The following is a 19,607-nucleotide window of genomic DNA, read 5'->3' as shown; positions in this document are numbered from 1 at the left end:
AAGTACTCATTCACCGCTCGCTGAAAGAAATTGGCTGCTGCCTGCCGCCACCAGCTTACCCCGAAATGTTGATTGTTGTCGTCGAAAGCGAGATTTACTCGTTGATGGAGGTTGCTTGTGTAATCGGCCGATTTTTGTCGAAAAAACAAACACCTAGAAATAGCTGTATATGAGTACTTTCAATCTCAGCAAAATTTGGATACTTCGCTGCTTGCCTTTTTCGAGGTATTCGACGAATTTCATGTAAGACTATGTTCACACGAGGACTTTTTTAGTAGCCCAAACCGGTTTTGTAGCCGAGAGGACGAAGAGAAAAGATGAAGGGACAGTGTCGCTAGTGCTCTATAGCACATTCTTGTTCGTAACAGTTTTCTGCTAAGCAATTTGGCATTCCTTTTAATTTTGAAATTATTTTCATAATTATAGTAGCGCTCGGTTTCAAATGAATATTTACATTATGTTTAGAACTTTTAATTTTATTATCTATTTTCTGTATGTCTTATGCTAATATGCATAGCATAAAACAAATATTTTAAAAAAGGGTAAATAAGAATAAAAATTAAATAATCAAAAATATTTTTGTGCACTGCGTACAAGAATTTGTTAATGTGGTATGAAAGAAAATACAAAAAATTGTTCGGCTCAAGTGGTCCGACTAGTGTCATTCGTCTGAATGCAATGAGCGACACCAAAAGAGAATTTTCCGAGACTGAAGTACAGAAGAAGCTCGTATGATGAAGTGCTCAGGTACTCGATTTAGTTGAGTACAGTGCGCATTCGTTTCATTGCATAATGAATGTAAAAGAGATGAAGACATAATAAGAGCCGTGAGCACTTAGAAAAGTGAAAGAACATAAGTTTTTCAGACGTACAAATAAATTTTGATTAAAATTTCGAAACGATTTTCGGATGATTTAGATAAAGATTTTCACACAGAATTCATATAATTTTTTTTTTTTTGCATTTTCTTCGATAAAGTTAAAAGGCTGAGTTCTTAGAAATAGCGGTAGAACAAATAACTTAGAAGTCATGCGTCTGTATATATGCGAACCTCAATTTATGAGATATCGATAAATTTTGCGCTCCTCTTCTCCTCAATAAGCTCCTAATTTTTCGGAATAGCCGATATCGGAAAATGTTTGGTTTGACAAGATTTCTTCATGAAATTTGGCATGGATTATTGTCCAAGGTAGCGCTACTTTCTCCTCAAAATCAAAATCAAGATAAAACAAGTAAGGAAGGGCTAAGTTCGGATGTAACCGAACATTTTATACTCTCGCAAAGTCAAATGGTATACTCGTTTGAGATTTCTTTATGGATTGACTGATATTTTCGGTAGAAGGTCAACTATAGGCACTGGGGTCCACATATTTAGTACTTAGGGGTTTGAACAGTTTTGGTTCGATTTAGACAATTTTTGGCCGCAAGGTGGCATACTTTAATTGCATTATTCACGCAAAGTTTTACCCCGATATAATCATTGTTACCTAATTTGCATAGTGGAAAGTGAAAGAATCAGATGGAATTGAAAATGGTGTTACATGGGAAATAGGCGCGGTTGTAGTCCGATTTCGCCCATTTTCACACTATGACATAGAAACATGAAAAGAACGTTATGCACCGAATTTGGTTGAAATCGGTTGAGCAGATCTCAAGATATGGGTTTTCACCTAAAAGTGGGCTGTGCCACGCCCACTGACTAATTTTGAAAGCGATTCCTATAAAGCCAATTTATACCATCTCAGAGATAAAATTTAATGTCTCTGGCGTGTTTAATGCTTGATTTATCGCGCTTTTAGTAGTTTTTAACAGTACCGTTATATGGGGAGTGGGCGGAGTTGCCACCCGATTTCAACTATTTTCACACCGTCAATAGAAGTGCTAAAAACATTTGCTTCTAGTGAATTTTGTTATTATAGCATTAGCGGCTTAGGAGATATGCACATTAAACCTATTAGAGGCGGGACCACGCCCACTTTTTAAAAAAAAGGTTTAACTGCAGATGCCCCTCCCTAATTTGATCCTGTGTACCAACAGTCTTGTATCTTATTGCGGAGCTTAGTTATGGCAAGTTATTTGTTTTTGATTAATGGCGTTTTGTGGGCGTGGCAGTGGTCCGATTACGCCCATCTGCAATACCAACCGTCACACGGTACCAAGAAACATGTCTACCAAGTTTCATAAAGATATCTCAATTTTTACTCAAGTTAGAGCTTGCACGGACGGACGGACGGACAGACAGTCACCCGGATTTCAACTCGTCTCTTCATCCTGATCATTTATATATATATAACCCTATATCTAACTCGATTAGTTTTAGGTGATACAAACAACCGTTAGGTGAACAAAACTATTATACTCTGTAGCAACAGGTTGCGAGAGTATAAAAATGTCTTTTTATACCTTTCATGTTAAAAGAAATGAAGAGGTTGAAGTGGCGTGTTTTAGTCATGCATATTATGGCATAACTAGTAATTAACCTTCTGAGAGCTTTTATTTGAATATATTCCATCTATCTCAATTATCCTGCTTATCCATTTTAGGGCACTTGTCCCAATTTTGTTAACTAACTTCCCAGATCAAAACAGGTTACGATCGTAGTTAAAAAAAAAAATTAATAAAAGTCACTACAGCTTCCGAATTCTGGATCTACAACGTACCCAATAAGAAATTGCTATTGAAAACGCTTTTCCAAGAACCAACAATTCAGCAAACCAACAGGTAGTATTATAGAGGCGGGGTTTGTCTACATAACCTAATGGAAAAAACGATAACTTCACATTCTCGAATTAAGGGCAATAGTGTATAAGTCAGATTAAAATGATTCGTGCAAGTAATTCTGTTGACAATGAATTCCATAATTTGGCTCACAACAATGGTGGCATACTTGTATTAAGAACCAGCACAGAGATCATGCGATCAGCTCAGGTACTCGCGCCGCCATAGCGCTTTTCAACCACAAGAATTAAATAATTAAAGAATGAATATATCCATACAAATGTTTATAAAAAAAAAAGCGAATGATAAAAGAAGATAAGTGTTTACGAAAATAGAATTCCACCGAACAAAGACACGACAGTCTGCCACACAAATAAGTCGGTTGAGAAATTCAAAGAAGCACGAGGAAGGAAGCGGGTTCACAATTGAATTTAGAAATGGGGGTAGCTGATGGCTACGTGTGCTATGCGAGTGTTCGTTAAAGCGACAATCTTCTTACTTAGCGTGCATCTTTAATATTAATTTCAATTAATTGAACATTACAAGTCTTTCAATGAATTTATATTTTTATTTCAATAGAAATAAAAAATTGCACACAAACAACCGACTGACAAGCAGTTCAGTTTCAATTTGCAGGCATCGCCTGCCTTCGTTGAAATTGAATTAAATTCAGTTATAACACAGGTTTGGAATTCATTAAGCTTCGTAAATACACTGCTGAGCTTTTTTCGTTGTTGTTTTCGCTTCGTGTTTGTTGTTTTTATTGTTGGTGTTGTTAATATGTATTCAGAAGTGTCTGGGACCATCTGTTTGAAGTTACGAATGATTGGCAGTTGCAAAGCTGAGTAAAGTAAACAAAATTATACATTTTGCAAATATTTTGAAATTTTACTTCTTTTCGAGGTTACCCAAATCCAGGTATTTGTAAAGAACAAAGCGTCGTTTCGAATCGGGAAAATCAGCAATTCAAATTGCTATGCCAAATTTCGTGAAGATATCTCGTCATATAAAAAAGTTTCCATACAAGAATTTGGTTTTGATCGTTCAGTTTGAATGTTACAGTGGTCCGATAATGGCGATTCCGAAAAATGAGCATCGACATCTCAAAAACTGAGGGAAAAGTTCGCGTATATACAGAGAGACAAACAAACGGACAGACAGTCATAGCTAAATCAACTCAGCTCGTCACGCTGATCATTTATACCTATATGTATATATTTCATAGGGTCTCCGACGTTTCCTTCTGAGTGTTAAAATTTCGTGGCAGACTCAATATACGAAAACAGTAGAAGGTTTTTGGTAAAGCAGAAAATACATTTTCCAAAATCTTACGATGAACTTTTTTCCGAATTATAGCAAAAAACTACCATTTACGAAACACCAAGTCTGTGGCATAACTGATAAGTCTTTTGTGACTCGCCTGTTGTTTGGTAACAATTTTCAAAAATTGGACCCATAGAATTCGTTCGATAATACGCATTGAACATTTCAAAATAAACATTGAACACATTTGAATACTAATACCTTTGCGACATTTATACATTTATGGAGTTATAAATCAAGGAAAGCAAGCCCCTCATTTAAAAGGCACCTTCATTATTTTATAACCTTTTCCCTATCAAACTTTATTAAAATATATTTATAAATGTGAATATTAAAATGTCAGGCCAACCCACTTGACAACGCAAATATCAGACAAGCCTTTGGATATTTAACGGTTACGAAAAATTAATGCTAAATTAGGCTCAGATAAGTGTATAAAAACTGATTATTTCTTATACATATATACAATATTATATTTTTGCACTTAAGTTCATTAAACATTCAAACTCAAATATATCTATAATTAAACAATATAAAATTTTTATAAATACAATAACATTTATTAAAGTTAGAGAGAGTTAGAGAGCAAAATAGGCGCACCATGCAGTCTTTAATGATAATTTATGTTGGTATGACAAGTAGTCAGTTGCCATGCGAAATACAAATTTTGTTTTACAGTTGTCTATTATACTCACGCTAATTGCCATACATAACAGGAGTGTTAATTAGGGGCAAGCTAAGGCAGCGAAGTACCACTTGCGCCACTTTCTTCAAAATTCAGTTGATGAAATTGATAACTTATAAGACAAATCTATAGTATAAATCCATCAAATATGTACATCGAAATTCCAAATTCCTTAAAATCACAAACGCGTAATATTCTCCTCTAATATCAACGATATATACTTAAATCATTATTTTGGATATATGAGTATTGGACCGATTTCAAACATGTCTGACCCCAAATCATATTGTAGCTGTCTTCGACTCGCCAAGCGCTACTCTCCAGCGAATCGAACAAACTATACCAGATGCTCAAACAAACGGGCAGCACGTGTGGGGCAACCCTGCGCTAACTTGTCTTTTGACGCAAACGCAATAGTACTATGATTTTTTCTTAGTGGATAAATTCTTTTCGCGTTAAAAAACGTTGCTGTAACCCTTTATTTTTGTTTCCTAGAAATTACTATAATTGATTTTAGATCTTAAGTTTTAAAAATGCCAAAAAAAAGAGATTTGTATTTGAACCATTTACAATAGTAAAACAAATCAAAAATATTGAAAAACAAAACTTGGTAGCATTGAAGTTAACGGTTATACCACTTTAATGAGGGGTTCGCATACTTTCTTTTACGAATTCAACTCAATAACATTATTGTTGCTTTTAAATGTAATTTTTTTGACAAGAGAGCAGAAGCAAGTAGAGAAATGACGAAACGAAGATAACTTATGTTAAATATGATATGCTTACTTATTTTTATTCAGATATTTCACATAATGAGCAAAATATATCGTATCAAGTCAATGAAAGGTATCCTCCTAATCGGTATATGGGCAATATACCGAATTTACCATGGTGTTTTGTATCTTCACTTTCGGAAAGTACCTGATTTCGTTCGCACTCAGGTTATCTTACTTAATTGTATTGCACTACAAAAAGCTCTTAATTTATACTTTTACAAAATTAAATAATTTATTTTCCTTTCTGTCCGATGCAAAGCATCTAATTAGGCCAGGGGCACGACTTTTTTCCATTCAGCCACACCGTTATTTTGTATTGTTTGGCAACAATATTGGCACCGTTATGTATTTAGATAAACATTTCATTATATTACAACTATTGATATTTCAAACACTTTAAAGCACAGCAGGAAGTGCAGCAGCAGAAATGTGGCGAACAAAGGAAAATCAGCGGTTGTGGCCACCTAGACGTATGAGCAACTCTGCGCTTGCATTTCACATTTCCGCAAGACAGCTTATTTGAGGAATTCGAAACGCTCTATTTCGAGTAAATTACAGTACACATACAAAACTCTCGGCTGCAGACATACCAACAAAGCAGGGAATAAAATATATACATAAATTTCAAATCGCTTGTCATTTGGTTACATAGACATGTCATGTTCATGGCGAAACGCTTGCTTTAGCTTGCCACTATCTCGCCAGCGAGCGCGGTTTGAGCGATTTACGAGTTTTTATTTTTGCTATTTACAGTTAATCATTGCGACGATAGTGACATTTCTGGCTCTTATATTGCTCAGAGTTTTGTGCTGATTTCTTTGCTCTTCGTTTTTTTGTTTGCTTTTTCTCTTCTCTGCATTTGCACTTAGTCGCTCAGTTTTTTTGCTATTCTGTTTTGAAAATTTGCACTGGTCTTTATGTCGCCAAGAAGCTGCTCATTTGTCGGAACCGCCGATATCGGACAACTATACCATATAGCTGCAATACAAACAAATCGATCAAAATAAAGTTCTTGTTTGGAAAACATTTTTTTAACGAGATATCTTCACGAAATTTGGAATGAATTTTTTTTACGGCAATACTAAAATATCCGAATAAATTTGTTAAATCGCACCACTGTAGCATATAGCTGCCATACAAACCGATAGATCAAAATCCAGTCCTTGTATGGCAAACTTTTTTATTTGAAATGATATCCTCACGAAATCTGGCATGGATTATTGTCTAAGGAAACCGTACAATATCCGATTAGTTTTTTTTAGATCGGATCACTATAGCGCATAGCAGTCATACTAACTGATCAATCTAAATTAAGATGAATATGAAATGCAGCTGTGAAGGGTATTATAGCTTCGGTACAGCCGAATTTAACGTTTTTTCTTGTTTTTATTTTCATTATTTGTTATTGTTCCAAGGCATAGCACGCCGTTGTACGTAACAGTCATCGATTACTTGACTTTGATTTGTAGTTGCTTATTTATCTACCTTTGTATGTGTAGAAGGCGAGAGCAAACTTTTCATTTTTTCACTTGCTCCTGAATCGTTTTATTTCTCTTGGCTTTGAATTATTGCTTTTGCACACCGAGGTAACTGCGAGCGCAAGAAAGTGGTTTATTTCACTCTAGCAAATATTTCCTTAGATACATTGTATTTCCACAGACAGGCGAGTTTATTTATGGCTGCGTGTGTTTGAGTGTTGCTATCAACACTATGATACTGCTTACCAATGTGATAAATTTGCGACTTATCAAACTTAATAACACATAGTAAACAATTAAACAATTGCTCGCTAAGAAATAAGTAAGTTTAAGTTACAAGCATTGTTGTTGTTGCTTACAGTTGCAACTTGAACGAAACGAAAGTAATAACTTAGTCACGTGCTCTCTGGCATTTACCAATGTATGTATTAGTGCCTGTATGTGCTTGTGTGTGCGTGTGTATGCTTTTGTGCATGCATAGTTGCGATGAATGTTCGATTAGTGATGGATTTGACTGGCATTATTGTCGCCGTCTCTAGCATTACAAAGCAACTACTCGCCGGTGCATACATGTGCACATATGTACATATGTAGCTACTCAGATAAAAATTGACGTGACGCCAAAGCGGATAAGTGAGGACAAATAAAATCGCTTTGTGCCTGCACTCGTACTATTTACAGAAAGCTACGGAACAAAGCTTAACGCTTTCAGATACAAATTATAAATACTTATTTCTGTCTGGACGTTCATTAACCTTTTGTTCGATCGTCAGCCGTCAAAGTTTCGCCATCACCGAGTTCATTAACATTGAATTACCGTAATTCATCGTATCGATGAAAACTTATTATACAAAAGTAATTCGCGGGCTTGCAGAAAAATGAATATAAACGTCTGAATAGACCCTTTGGAAAAACGACAGTTAAAAGCATTTTCAATACCACAAATTGTCGATAAAAACGCAACGCTCTTTCCAACGCAAATATTTCGAGAGTCGAGAAACCTTTTCGCTTATTAAAACCACTAAAAATACGAAAAACTTTTGCGAGCAACAAACGAAAAAAAGTACCGCCTTACATTCACATACATACGGCATCTAGATTTATCGCAAGAATCGACATCGCATCATTTTCGTCATGAGACAAAATGTTTTTCACATAAACTCAAAGATTTATTATATCAAAATAGCATTATAATCGTTAGTGTAAACATTTATTATTCACCGCTAATTGACCTTAATCATATAAAATTATTCACCGCGAATTCCCACCTTTGCTACTTCGAATTTAAATTGAAGACAAATATTTAGAGTTCTGGGAAAAAAAATTCCTAATAAATGAATAGCAGTTACAGTGATGGTTCATTAAATAGAAACGCTTTACTATTGAGCTATATTCCCTAAGGCGTTATATCCACTTACAAATCAGAGCAAGAAAAAACGTCAACTTCGGTTGCACCGCAACTATAAGATTCTTCACAAATAAAAAAATTTCGCATACAGGAACTTGATTTTGAGCGGTCAGTTTATATGGCAGCTATACTTGTGTGCTAAAGTGGTGTACCGAAGTGAGCGTTAAGATACAAATATTTTGGTAGGGAACATTTGTTGTGAACGAGCCTTAATTTTTATACCCTGAACAGGGCATATTAAGTTTGCCACGAAGTTTGTAACACCCAGAAGGAAACGTCGGAGACCCTATAAAATATATACATAAATGATCAGCATGATGAGCTGAGTTGATTTAGCCATGTACGTATGTTTGTATGGAAAACTCTTTCATTTGACGAGGTATCTTCACGAAATTTGGCACGGATTATTATTTGAGGCAACAATGTAATCTCCGAAGAAATTATTCAGATCAGATGACTATAGCATATAGCTGCCATACAAACTGAACAATCGGAATGAAGTGCTTGTATGGAAAACTCTTTTATTTGACGAGGTATCTTCACGAAATTAGGCACGAGTTATTGCTTAAGGCAACAAATTATTCTCCACAGAAATTGGTCAGATCACTATATTATATAGCTACCATACAAATGGAACGTTCGGAATCAAGTTCTTGTAAGGGGCCTTTGTATTTGTGAAGGGTATTATAGCTTCGGCGTAACCGAAGTTAACGTTTTTTCTTGTTTTTCTGTTTGGTTAGTTGACATCTGTCAAGTATATTCAATAGTCTTACAGTCATTGAACAAACAACATCATATTTTTTCATTATGTTAAAAATGTCAAATTTTGTACCAAAAAGTGATGATTTGCGGAAAGCATTAATTTTTTGTTTCCATTTGAAGAAAAGTGCTGCAGAGTCGCATCAAATGCTTGTCGAGGCATATGGTGAACATGCTCTATCAGAAGCAACATGCAAATAATGGTTTCAACGTTCAGAGGTAATGCTTTTGATGTGAGAAATGAAGAACGTGGAAGACCACCGAAAAAGTTTGAAGACAGAAAGCAATATTAGATGAATGAAAGACAAATGGAAAACCGAAAAAACACGTAGAAAATTTTGCTTCAAAGACACAAAAGAAAATCAGTTTTGCATTAAATTGTCACGGGCGATGAAAAATGCATTTATTTTAAGAATCCAAAAGAGAGAAACCCTGGTGAAACTGTTAATACTAATTTTAATATTTTTCAAGTTACTCGCGATCTTTAAAGGCTCTAAAACTTAAGGTTCTCCACGGCTACAGCCATTTCAGCCTTCGTGGATGTGGATGAAACAAAAAAAATCTTTACCAGAACATATTGTCAGTGTTGAAATTGAATTTTGCCTACAATTTTAATTTTTGTACTAATTTTTGATTGGATCAAAAAACTGGTAGGTTATTATACAAGGTGCGTTCCAAAGTAAACAGGACTTTTAAAAAAAAAGAGCGAACAAATGGTTTTATCGGCAAAATCATTTAATTTTATTTAAAATAGTCTCCTTCTGCTTTTATACAGCTTTTTGCAAGATCCAAAAGCATGTCGAACGAGTGTTTTAGCTCGTTGCTCGGTATGGCCGCCAGTATGCCGGTGCAAGCCTTTTGAATGGCCTCCACGTCTGCATAACGCTTTCCTTTCATCGGCAAATGCATTTTTCCGAAAAGGTAGAAGTCGCACGGTGCCATATCAGGTGAATACGGGGAGTGGTTGATTGTTAAAATGTGATTTTTGGTCAAATAATCGGCTACAAGCGTCGATCGATGAGACGGCGAATTATCGTGCAACAAACGCCAACTTCCATCTCCGCGATATTCGGGCCGAACACGTCGAATACGTCGCACTAAACGCTTCAAAACTTCAAGGTAGAATACCGCATTAACGTTTCCATGAATTTCAATGATGATTTCGGCTGATTTTTTATGAATTCACGCACAGTTTCGATGAAATTTTCGGTGATCACGGATTTTGGTTGGCCCACATGTTCATCGTCATTTATGTCCTCACGACCACTTTGAAAACGTTGAAACCACTCATGCACTCTGCTACGGGATAGACAATCATCGCCATAAACTTGTTTCATCAATTGAAACGTTTCGGTAAAAGTTTTACCAATTTTAAAACAAAATTTAATGTTGGCTCTTTGTTCGAAGCTCATTTTCGCACCGATGACAAAAACATACTGACACCTCAAACACAATAACTTCACTTCCAATAAATAAAATTTTTACTGGAAGTCGATCAAGGATAGCAGATTCTAACGCACTAGTCGACATATAGATGGCGCCATTAGAGTTAACTTTGTTACTTTTTTACTGTTTACTTAGGAACACACCTTGTATGAGGAACTATATATGGCATATGTAAAACATGCAGAAAATCTGATAGTGAGCCGATCATTTTGTCTACGAGCAATCACGCAAACAAAATTGAAGAATGTAGTTTTGAAAAAAAAGCGTTTGAAGATAAACTGATGGAGCTGACACTTTAGCAGGTTATAACTCAAAAACTGCTTGAGATATCGAAATTGAAGTATGGTATTTTTAAAGGTATAACCTATCGAAATATGAAATCGATTTTTTTAGAATTTCCCACTAGATGTATAACTGTATATAATCAGATGTATCAAATTGTTTTATTTACTTTCACCAGATTTTCTCAAGTTTAGATAGTTGCAAAGCTTTAATAACACTTACAAGTGTAGAAAATACTTAATAGTTACACACACGAAAATACCAAAAAGGAAATACACAATAATAACTTTTAATGAACCCAAACCAATTCAAATACAATACAACAACACAATATTGGAAACTCACATAATCAACCGGCTCGCCAACGAACCAAAGTTATCAATGAAAGATTGTGCAATCAGTCGCATATGTGGATTATAAACTTAGCCTGGTATATTTACAAGTAGATGAGTGCTTTTGTACCATACTACGCCCGTGTGACTTCATTAAATAGCCCTAACATACGAAAGCCAGAAAATTTAGTGGAGGGTGTGCAGATTGAGGGCGATATATACAACGGGCGAAATATTGTATATGAGAAGAAAGAATAGAAGCAGAAGAGCAAAAGCAAAGTAAGTTGTTGGTTACACTAAATTACACTGGTCTGCTACGAAATAGTTCTTCGAAAATTTTGTAAATAAATAAATCATATAAATCAAATAAATCTTTTTTCTTAAATCATTTAAATGTTATGAGATATTTTACTGACACTTCTAGTACTTGTGACTATAAAATTAAAATTGTTCACTGTATAACTTGGATCGTAATGTTTTTTTCAATTTTTAAATGGTTTTTAAATTCATGCTTAGAACACAAAATATGATGAAAACAGTAAGGGGAACAAAAATAAAATTTGCCAGACCAGTGTTATTACTGCAATCAATTCGACAAATGAAATTTACTTGCACGCTTGTTTTTAACTATTATTAAGCCTACATACATATAAATATATGTAGCTGATGTAAGTGCTACAAAAAACTAATCTATTGATAAGATAAAACAAATATGTTTAAATTTGGTAAAAAAACAAGAAAAAGCGTTAACTTCGGTTGTACCGAAGCTAGAATACCCTTCACAAATAAATAAGTTTCCATACAAGAACTTAATTTTGATCGTTCAGTTTATATGGCAGCTATATATCGGCCGTTCCGACAAATGAGTAACTTTTTGAGGAGAAAAGGTCGTGTGCAAATTTTGAGATCAATATCTCAAAAAGGCAGCATCATCGGACCTTATTTCTTTCGAAATGAGGCAGTAAATAACGTTACCATCAATAGCAAACGTTACAACATCCATTCCCACGACAGTCGGTTCTATGTAACCGGAACAGACCCGGATTTTCATCAGCCCAAGGACTGTCAACTCGGCAGAATTCTGCCGTTACAACAACAGCAACAGCGTTATAAACGACGTTTACCGACTTTTTTCTCCGGAATTCGGTAAAAATCCACGCGGACAATCTCTATTTCAAACAAGTCAGTGCGTGGCCTCATGTTTCACGTCTAAACATAGACGCATTGCGTGCAAAGTTTGGCAACTCGTTAATTCCGAGAAATGGCCACCAAGATCATGCGATTTAATGCCTCTAGATTATTTCCCCTGGAGATATGTTAAACGGAAGGTTTACCCCAATCAAGCAGCAACGCTCGAGAAACTCGAAGAAAACATTCGCTGAAATGCTGCACCGGCTCATCGAAAATTAGCGTAAACGGGCGGAGATATACAAATGGCCCGTGGTGGTCATTTGGCCGACATTTTGTTCAAATCATAAATGGCATAAAATATCTGCATTACAAAAAAAACAAAACCCATTTTAACCAAATTTCAGTGTTTTATTTCATTTTAACATCACGTCGTTCTTGTTGGTAGACCCTGTATATATTTTATAGCGTCTCAAACGTTTCCTTGTGGGTGTCACAAACTTCGTGACAAACTTAATATACCTGGTTTAGGGTATAAATATACGTTTATACATATGTACGGGTATATGCAACTACAATACATGACAACGACGATAAAATATAAGTCAGAAAGTTTTAGAATGTCATTTAAAATAAGAAATAAAAAAGTGGGTTGTATAGTATATCATGTGTGTTTGAGAGGTATAATCGAGAGTGTGACAAATGCGTGAATTAAATAGGTTTTGCAATCACTTTTTTTAATGTCAATATTATCAATTTGTTGTAATAAAATTATGTAAAATATATGACTTTCGCTTCAAAAAATCACTGCTTATGAGTGAGATAAATTAGTCGGCATAATATTACAATACTTAAAAAGTGTTTTTGGTTAGAAATACATACATATGTACTTGACAAATTTTTGTGATAACGTGAAGTCGGAGAGTAAACACATTTACTCTTATCGACATTGCGCTTACTAATTTCACGAAAATCTTCGCTACAAGTATATGTGTAACGCGATATTCGGCGGTAATTTTAGTAGCTGTTGTAGCGGTTATCTAATCCCCGATAGGGTGGTTGTCATCGTAGGCATCTTACGGTAGTCTCAGAAAACGTGCTGTTTCGACGAGGTGGGATCATAGAGAGAGGTGTGTTAAATGATTTGGTAATTCTAGCATTATCTTACGAGTCTTTCGCTTTTTTCAAAAACAGAGATCCACTAAAATATATTTATAATAACAATTAATCCAATGAGCTTACCTTCAGTGTATACAGTTGATCATTCCTATAATATAATTTATTTTTAGCGTTTGTTTAGTTTGCTTCTTAAAGAGCTCTACGTAAAAACACAACTTCTATTCTTTGTTTTAAGCAGTTTCGTAAGCTTTCGTAATTTATTTATTTCTCTTCTCTCTAATTATATATGTTTGTTAATTCACGTTTTTTAACGTTTGCGGTTGTTTGTAACACCTAAATGTAATCGAAATAGATGTGAGTTATATATACATACATATATATCTATATAATTGATCAGGATGACGACCTGACTTTAATTCCAATTGGCTGTCTGTCTGTCCGTTCGTCCGTGTAAGCTGTAACTTGAGTAAAAACTGAGATATCTTGATGAAACTTGGTATCCTTGGTGTTCCTTGACATTAAGTTAACGTTCAACACTTTTTGTATTATCATTTACTGCCGAAAATGTGTTAAATTGATCTATGAATAAACCCAGCTTTTAAAGATTTTCGTTATTCTAACAGACTTCGTGTCGAATGTGTCGATAAATGTACGAACAAATGGTTCCCTAACCACAATTTACGCGATGATTTCCATCCATTTTAACTTTCCGCCTGACTTCAAACCGATTTTGTTGGTCAAAATTTGTGATATATAGTAGTACTGATATTCTACGATTATCAAATACAACAATATGCAGCACTCTTATGAAATACAAAATATTCCAAACTCATTAATATAAAAGAATATTGTTAATTATAATGTGGACTAAGTTTATTAAGTTTGTCACGAGGTTTGTAACATGATCAGCGTGTCGAGCTGAGTCGAATCAGCCATGTCCGTCGGTCTGTCCGTCTGACTCTTGTATATACGCGAACTAGACCCTCAGTTTTTGAGATATCGATTCTTCATTTAACGTAAACCTATAAAATCAACACCATTATTCACGTGGGCACACTAGATTACAACTCCATACGGACAAACGTAGTGTAAATAAGTAAAATATGAGCCGGCGTATTATTGGGTTTCATTTACCCTTATTATTATAAAAGCCATTATAACTTTTATAACAAGTAAAATTAGCAAAAAATGTTAATTCCTGTCTAGGCGTATGTAGAAATTCTTTATTTACACAGCTGTTACATTCCAGCAGCGTGTAGTTGCGCAGCACTACCTTGCGCAATAGCGTCGACTCATCAGCTGAGACTTCGACTAAAACACACCACCTTTATTCCAATTAGCAGACGATTAATGGAAAAACAACATCAGCTTGACCAACTTCGTGTTTTACGCCCGCCTCCTTCTCAAACACACTTTTCTAATTATATTATCCTGATATGTTCCTAGCATATATGAGAGCAACCAACATAATGAGCATAATGTAAATGCACTTGCGCTTTTGGAGGTTAATCCAATTCACATCATTAATTGCTGTTTTTATACACAGTCGAATAGCACTTATAACGGCAATGCTTACTTGTTTCAGCTTCTCTCCCACTTTATAAATGCCGAAGTGATTTGAACTGAACTGAACCGTATTGTATTTAGGTGGCCCAATTTTCTTTGATCACACACGAAAAATCGATTTTCTTCACTATTGTGTTTTAATATAATTAAAATATGTTACCCGTGATTACTTGCAATGCAATGTGCATTCAGACGAAAGCACTTACAAGATTTTTGTACGCGAAATGTCTACCACGATTTTTTTATTTTTAATTTCTACGATTATTCCTTTTTAGGGTAAAATTTTACGTTCGAATTTTTTAATGCACTATTCAATGCGATTGAAATATATTTTAATGCCTACATCGATTAAATGTCACGTTCGACGGCGAAATTTTCCTTGCGAAAATTTTGTTACTCACTCAAACAGGGAAAATAAGATACTGATGAGAAATTGTTGTAAGCGGGCAGTTGTCGATATCCGATACAAATTCACCTATCGGTTTTATTACTTCTCTTTTGGTTTCGATTTCGTTGTTACGGTACTACAGGGTTGTATAGTGGGCTTGTTAATACTTTTCAGGCAAAATTATGCACAACACAGCAACACATCAACACCAGAGAACGTGTTTTTGGCAGTCGCTTAAGTTACGGGAACGGAGCCGGGTTTTTATCCGGCCAAGGAATATCAGCTCGGTTTTGGTAAAAAGTGTTGGCAAATGTTTCAGGAAAATATTTGATTCGTATTTAAATAATAACTTTTCTAAAACGATAAATTTGTTTTCACTTCAATTATATCCGTGTTGTGCCGGTTCTTTTATTTTTTGTTAATATATCAGAATTGAAAATTATAAGTTGTCAAAAGTTTACAAACATAAGGACAAGATTGGGACTGCGAACTAACGTTGACTTCATAGGAATATTTTAAAATGAAAAGAGGTAACTTAAAAGCGAATGCAAAATTAACTTTTTAAATCAATAATATTAAAAAATATCATATTATTAAACTATTTTTTAACGATGTATTTAAATGATCACTATTACAAGCTATACACTACTCCCTTCATTTCTGAACATCAATTTATTTTTCCCTTACAATTTTAAATAACAGTAATCTTTACTAAAATTCTACAAATTTTTTGTTTTGATTGTTTTGCTCTTAATTTGCTGGTTTTTATGACGTCACAGCTGTCACAGTCGACACCAAAAATATATGGTAATAATTATTTGTATCATCTTTGTGTGTTGGGTAAAATTGTAATATTGTATTCACCACGAAAAATGTCAAAATATAAATTTCATCTGCCAGAATTTTGAATTTTCTAACATTTGGCATGCAAGATCAATATCTAAAATAAATAAATAATAGTGGGCTTTTATTATGACGCTTCAACTAAATACGGAGTCGCCGCAATATGGCGAAAATATAATAAAAATATTAAAAGATAGCAGCGGCGGTGATTCTGAAGTCACCAAGAGCACAGTTTCACAAATATTTACGCAAATTAAACGCTTCCAGGAGAGCGTACGCAAAAATATCGACGACAACTATGTGGACTTCATGCCCAATCAAACGACTGTTGACGCGTTCCTCCATGAAGGTGAACAATTAGTGCGCGAGTCTGAATATTTACTGCAGACAGGTAGCAGTGAGGCAAGCGAATCCCTACGTCAAGCCAATACGGAACTGGCTGCCTGTATTGATGAGTTTCGTGAAATGTCATTAGGTTTACGCGTTTCCTATCGCATACTCAAAGTGGATGATCTTTTTCAATGCATTAAAGAGGCGAATTCGCATAAAGAGTATTTGGTTGTGCTCGACCATTTGGGAAAATTGAAAAGTCTAATATCCTGTGATAGTGGCAGTGATGTAGATCGTGTATTACAAAAATGCAATTGCTACGACACCATAAATGTAAAATATCTAATGCAGACAAAAATATTGGAACAAAATCTGCAACAGAGATTCGAAGAACTTGTGCAATTCAACGAAAAACAATTTTCACATTCAAAATGTGTTACGTTGCAAGTATCAACAGATGTAAATCAGTTACAAGACACAGTAATGGCACTATTTCAGGTATGTGTTATATTACATTAGATTGGTTATGCAGCATATACAAGTATAATAACATATAGCGTTTGTACCAAATACTTGCACAATTTAACTTTAAACTTTTTATTTCAGGCTCGTTATAATCCAATCAAAATGTGCGACTTTTTACTGGAAAACTGTTTTGTGCCAATTATTTTGAAGCCCGTTTTACTAGAATATTGTGAGGAGAGCCCAGATTATGTACAACTAAAACTTTCCTATTCACTCAAAGAAATGAGTAAAAGTTTGCGACCCTCTTACAATAAAGTATTCGAGAATATCAAGTTGGTTTTGACTTGTTTGAGCAATATAAACGTTTCAGTATCGAATGATCAGCAAGTATTCTCCATTATTGGTGAACACATAAAGCAACGCTTACTGAATTTGCTTGTGGATGAATGCCTAAAGTATGCTATACCGAAAAATATGAATGAATATGAAGAGTCTACGCTTGTTGAGGACGTCATACAATTTGAACACTTTTTAGCGGATGTGTTTTTAATTAATGCCGAAACTGATCACACTTTAAGTGATTTTACTGAAAAATTCGAAGCATATTTTCGCGAAGAATTTAATAATAATCTATTGAAAAGTGCAATTGATATAATGCGTAAAGATTTGCAAGATATGGCTTTGATTGCTGAGAAGAATTCTGCAGATGATGTATCGAAGAATCCATTTCTTTTTCCCTGTTGCATGGTATCGAAAAGCACACTGGTACGTTTAGTAATACTAATTTAAGTTTAAACAATTATTTTTTAACACATTTATATACGCTGCAGGAACTTATTAAGCTAATGGAACGTATACTACGCCAATCGCATGAAACAAAGGATGAGAGTCTAATTAATGTAATCGGTGTTATACTTAATGCATATTTGAGCGAAGTACCCAATATACACGGAAAGTTGATGAACAGCATACCACAGCAGTCGGCTTTGTTTTACAATAATTGTCAATTTCTGGCACATTGGGTTACTACAAATTCGGACAAAGGCATACCCACGTATCCGGCGTTGGTGAAGACACTACAGATGACTGGTTGTAAATACCTGAATTTGCAAATCAGCTACCAGCAAAAAATTATAATGAGCATTCTTAAGGAATTCGGTAAATACCCATATAAATTTATATCCTTTTTGCAATATTTCCTTTATAATTTTTTTACGCATGTAATTTTTTTCAGATATTTCAGATGCCCACACAGTTGGCACAGCACCGCTGAAATTGTTGCGCCAATGCTTGCGGCAATTAGATTTGTTGAAAAATGTTTGGCTGAACGTGCTGCCAGACGCCATGTACAATAAGACATTTTGCGATATTTTACATGATTTTTGTAATGAAATCATACGGCGTATACTTGCAATGGAGGACATATCCGCGACAGTTGCAAACGAGTTGAGTGAATTGATCGGTGTCATATTGGAGAAAGTGCCAACATTATTTAAGGTAAAGCGTTAAAGTGAAGTTTGTTTTTATATCTACTTAAACCACTTATTCTTACAGTCTAAACATGAAGTCATACATATTAAGTCGTGGATGAAACTTGAACAATTGAAAATGATACTCAACGCATCGTTGCAAGAAATCACCGAGCAGTGGTGTGAAGGTGCAGGCATATTAACCGTCAATTACAAAGCTGAAGAAATTAAACATATCATACGTGCACTTTTCCAAAACACAGATCGACGCGCTAAGGCCTTAACTAAAATTGTTTGAACTGTTTTGAACATTCCCCCTCTATACACAATGGTAAAATATGGTATAATATTTGTTTCAATATAACGTTGGGTATACAATATTTGAAATAAACTACATGTAGTTGCTATACATACATACATAATTGCATAAAATTAGTTATAAACAAGTAAGGAAGATTAAGTTCGGTTGCAAAGATCAAAAGCGAGAAAATACTTTCAGGTCTCGCAAAACATTTTATTAAAATTTTTTGGATACAAATTTAACATTAATTAATCGACAAAACCGTGAATAGATTACAATCATATTTGGTATTTTATTAACTTATATTATTAATCATAGAATCACTTAGTTTAATTACTATGTTTTGCTTTTTCGAACTATTTATATTAAAATGAGATATATGTTATTAAACATCTCAACCAAAGGAGCTTAATTTAATATATGGTGTGTATATGAGAAAAACATCAACCAGAGAATGGGGAAATCAGCATATTGAGATATGAGGCTTAGACCAAAGTCTTAACCAATTTAAGTCATATTCAGCGATAAAACACATAATTTTAACTCATTAAAAAAACACATACATATTGACCGATATAAATGCTTTAAAGCAGATGAATAGCCAAAAGGATGGAAATCACGAAACATTTCGAAAACATTTATATTAGGTGTAGCGGGGCTAGAAAAAGTATTGAACCGATATTTTTTTAATTTATGACATAAAGACTAATAGTTACCAAAAAGAGATGCTCCCTGAGTTTCATTAAGATAACTCACATATTGACCGATATACCTATATGGTATAAAGTCAA

At 34.5% G+C, this 19,607-nt stretch overlaps 2 protein-coding genes across 11 annotated transcripts in view; one reads left to right on the top strand and one right to left on the bottom strand.

The window, feature by feature from the left end:
* The window catches only part of sky (GTPase-activating protein skywalker), a 127,912-nt gene extending 112,467 nt beyond the window's left edge, over positions 1-15,445 (bottom strand). For 4 of the 10 annotated variants that reach the window (XM_070106262.1, XM_070106270.1, XM_070106268.1 and 1 more), the window contains exons 1-2: positions 15,031-15,445; positions 13,578-13,787 (exon numbers count right to left, since the gene is read on the bottom strand). The gene's annotated coding sequence lies outside the window, so the exon portion shown is untranslated. The remainder of the gene's footprint in view (positions 1-13,577; positions 13,788-15,030) is intronic. The other 6 variants (XM_070106263.1, XM_070106264.1, XM_070106265.1 and 3 more) reach the window with 5 other exon arrangements.
* Positions 15,446-16,230: 785 nt separating this feature from the next.
* Positions 16,231-18,937, top strand: Zw10 (Zeste-white 10). The gene is made up of 5 exons (XM_070106258.1): positions 16,231-17,079; positions 17,188-17,811; positions 17,877-18,204; positions 18,281-18,543; positions 18,601-18,937. The coding sequence occupies exons 1-5, from the start codon at positions 16,381-16,383 to the stop codon at positions 18,811-18,813; spliced, it is 2,127 nt and encodes a 708-aa protein (XP_069962359.1). The 5' UTR covers positions 16,231-16,380; the 3' UTR covers positions 18,814-18,937.
* The last annotated feature ends 670 nt before the right edge of the window (positions 18,938-19,607 follow it).

Source organism: Bactrocera oleae, chromosome 3 (genome assembly GCF_042242935.1).
Source record: "Bactrocera oleae isolate idBacOlea1 chromosome 3, idBacOlea1, whole genome shotgun sequence".
Taxonomy (NCBI): Eukaryota; Metazoa; Arthropoda; class Insecta; order Diptera; family Tephritidae; genus Bactrocera; species Bactrocera oleae.
This window is presented reverse-complemented; position numbering and strand designations above follow the sequence as displayed.